We start from the raw sequence: 1,394 nt of genomic DNA on the forward strand, positions 1-1,394 counted from the left end.
AAATAATAACTTTATTGACGTGCTCAAAATTGCCCACTAGGTGGCAGTGTGTGATTTAAAATTACAATCCCGTATTCATTTGTTTTAGTTTTGTGGCATGTTATGCTTAGATGTATCTTACCGCGGGGCTCTGTATACAGTGCTCTGCTCAAATGCCGTCTATAGATTTAGCATCTCAGAGCTCCGTGGTCCATCCATATATTACTGCCGGGATTGAGCTAAAATCTGTTCTCCTCTATATCAACGTTTCGCCGGTGAGACCTGGTTTTTTCAAGAGTCTCAAGAGTCTGAGGCACCTCAGACTCTTGAAAAAGCCGGGTCTCCCCGGCGAAACGGTGATATAGAGGAGAACAGATTTTAGCTCAATCCCGGCAGTAATATATGGATGGACCACGGAGCTCTGAGATGCTAAGTCTATAGACGGCATTTGAGCAGAGCACTGTATACAGAGCCCCGCGGTCAGATACATCCAAGCATAACATGCCACAAAACTAAAACAAATGAATACGGGATTGTAATTTTAAATCACACACTGCCACCTAGTGGGCAATTTTGAGCACGTCAATATAGTTATTATTTGAAAAATGAAAAGTTAAGTTTTAGACCAGAGAGGGTCTCTATTCAGGGTTCACCCTGAGGGGAGTTGCATCCCCAAGGTTTTTTTTGTCTCAGATTAAAACATAAGAAGACATCAAGTACAGAAGTATGTAGTAAAGTATCATATCTCTATAAAACGTTTCCTCACCGAGGGTCTTTTCCAGACAAGCCCTTGTACTTTCTCGGAGTTGGGACCCAGATCTTTGACTCCAAGAGACGACTGAGCGGCAGGAAACGTGGGGTCTTCAAATAAGGTCTTAGAGGCCAAACACTGCGCCCGCAGAGCCTCAAAGTCTTGGTTTAGGTATTTCCTTGGGTTCTCGTTGGTCCCAATACCCAATGTGTTGGCTCTATCCCTGGCCAGCTTAGAAGCTATTCCGGCCATAGTGTCTGCTTCTGTGTGTCAGGGCTGAAGGAAGTGTCATAGTGAGAAGCCCTAAGGGTTTATATATATATAGTAAACCAGGAGTGAGGAAATACACAAAGACATCTGGGGGGAGACAGATAACAGCTGGAGGAATTCACCAAGATCATCACTATAGGGTGTGGAATTGTTGTCACCAGCCGGAGGGGTCGGGTCACTAAGATAATAAACAAAAGGCAAAGAGACGCAGCAGTCTATGGAGACTTATTATCAGCCAATGACAGGAGAGATTTCTATATTGTAGACAAGACCTAAATTTCAATGTGTTTCTCTCACACCAAATATATCAAATCGAATATATCAATCGTGCCGGAACCAAATAGAACTCACCAGTAGCTATTTTTTCTAATCTTCTTTTCTTTTATTAATTTTC

At 42.7% G+C, this 1,394-nt stretch overlaps 1 protein-coding gene across 2 annotated transcripts in view; it reads right to left on the bottom strand.

Moving 5' to 3' along the window:
• Window positions 1–1,075, bottom strand: part of LOC130363090 (calpain-8-like) — a 76,953-nt gene extending 75,878 nt beyond the window's left edge. For both annotated transcript variants that reach the window (XM_056568437.1, XM_056568438.1), the window contains exon 1: window positions 746–1,075. In XM_056568437.1, coding sequence (XP_056424412.1) covers window positions 746–982 — 237 coding nt within the window. In that variant the 5' untranslated portion in view covers window positions 983–1,075. The remainder of the gene's footprint in view (window positions 1–745) is intronic.
• Window positions 1,076–1,394: the final 319 nt, after the last annotated feature.

This window comes from Hyla sarda, chromosome 3 (genome assembly GCF_029499605.1).
Source record: "Hyla sarda isolate aHylSar1 chromosome 3, aHylSar1.hap1, whole genome shotgun sequence".
In the NCBI taxonomy this organism is placed as follows: domain Eukaryota; kingdom Metazoa; phylum Chordata; class Amphibia; order Anura; family Hylidae; genus Hyla; species Hyla sarda.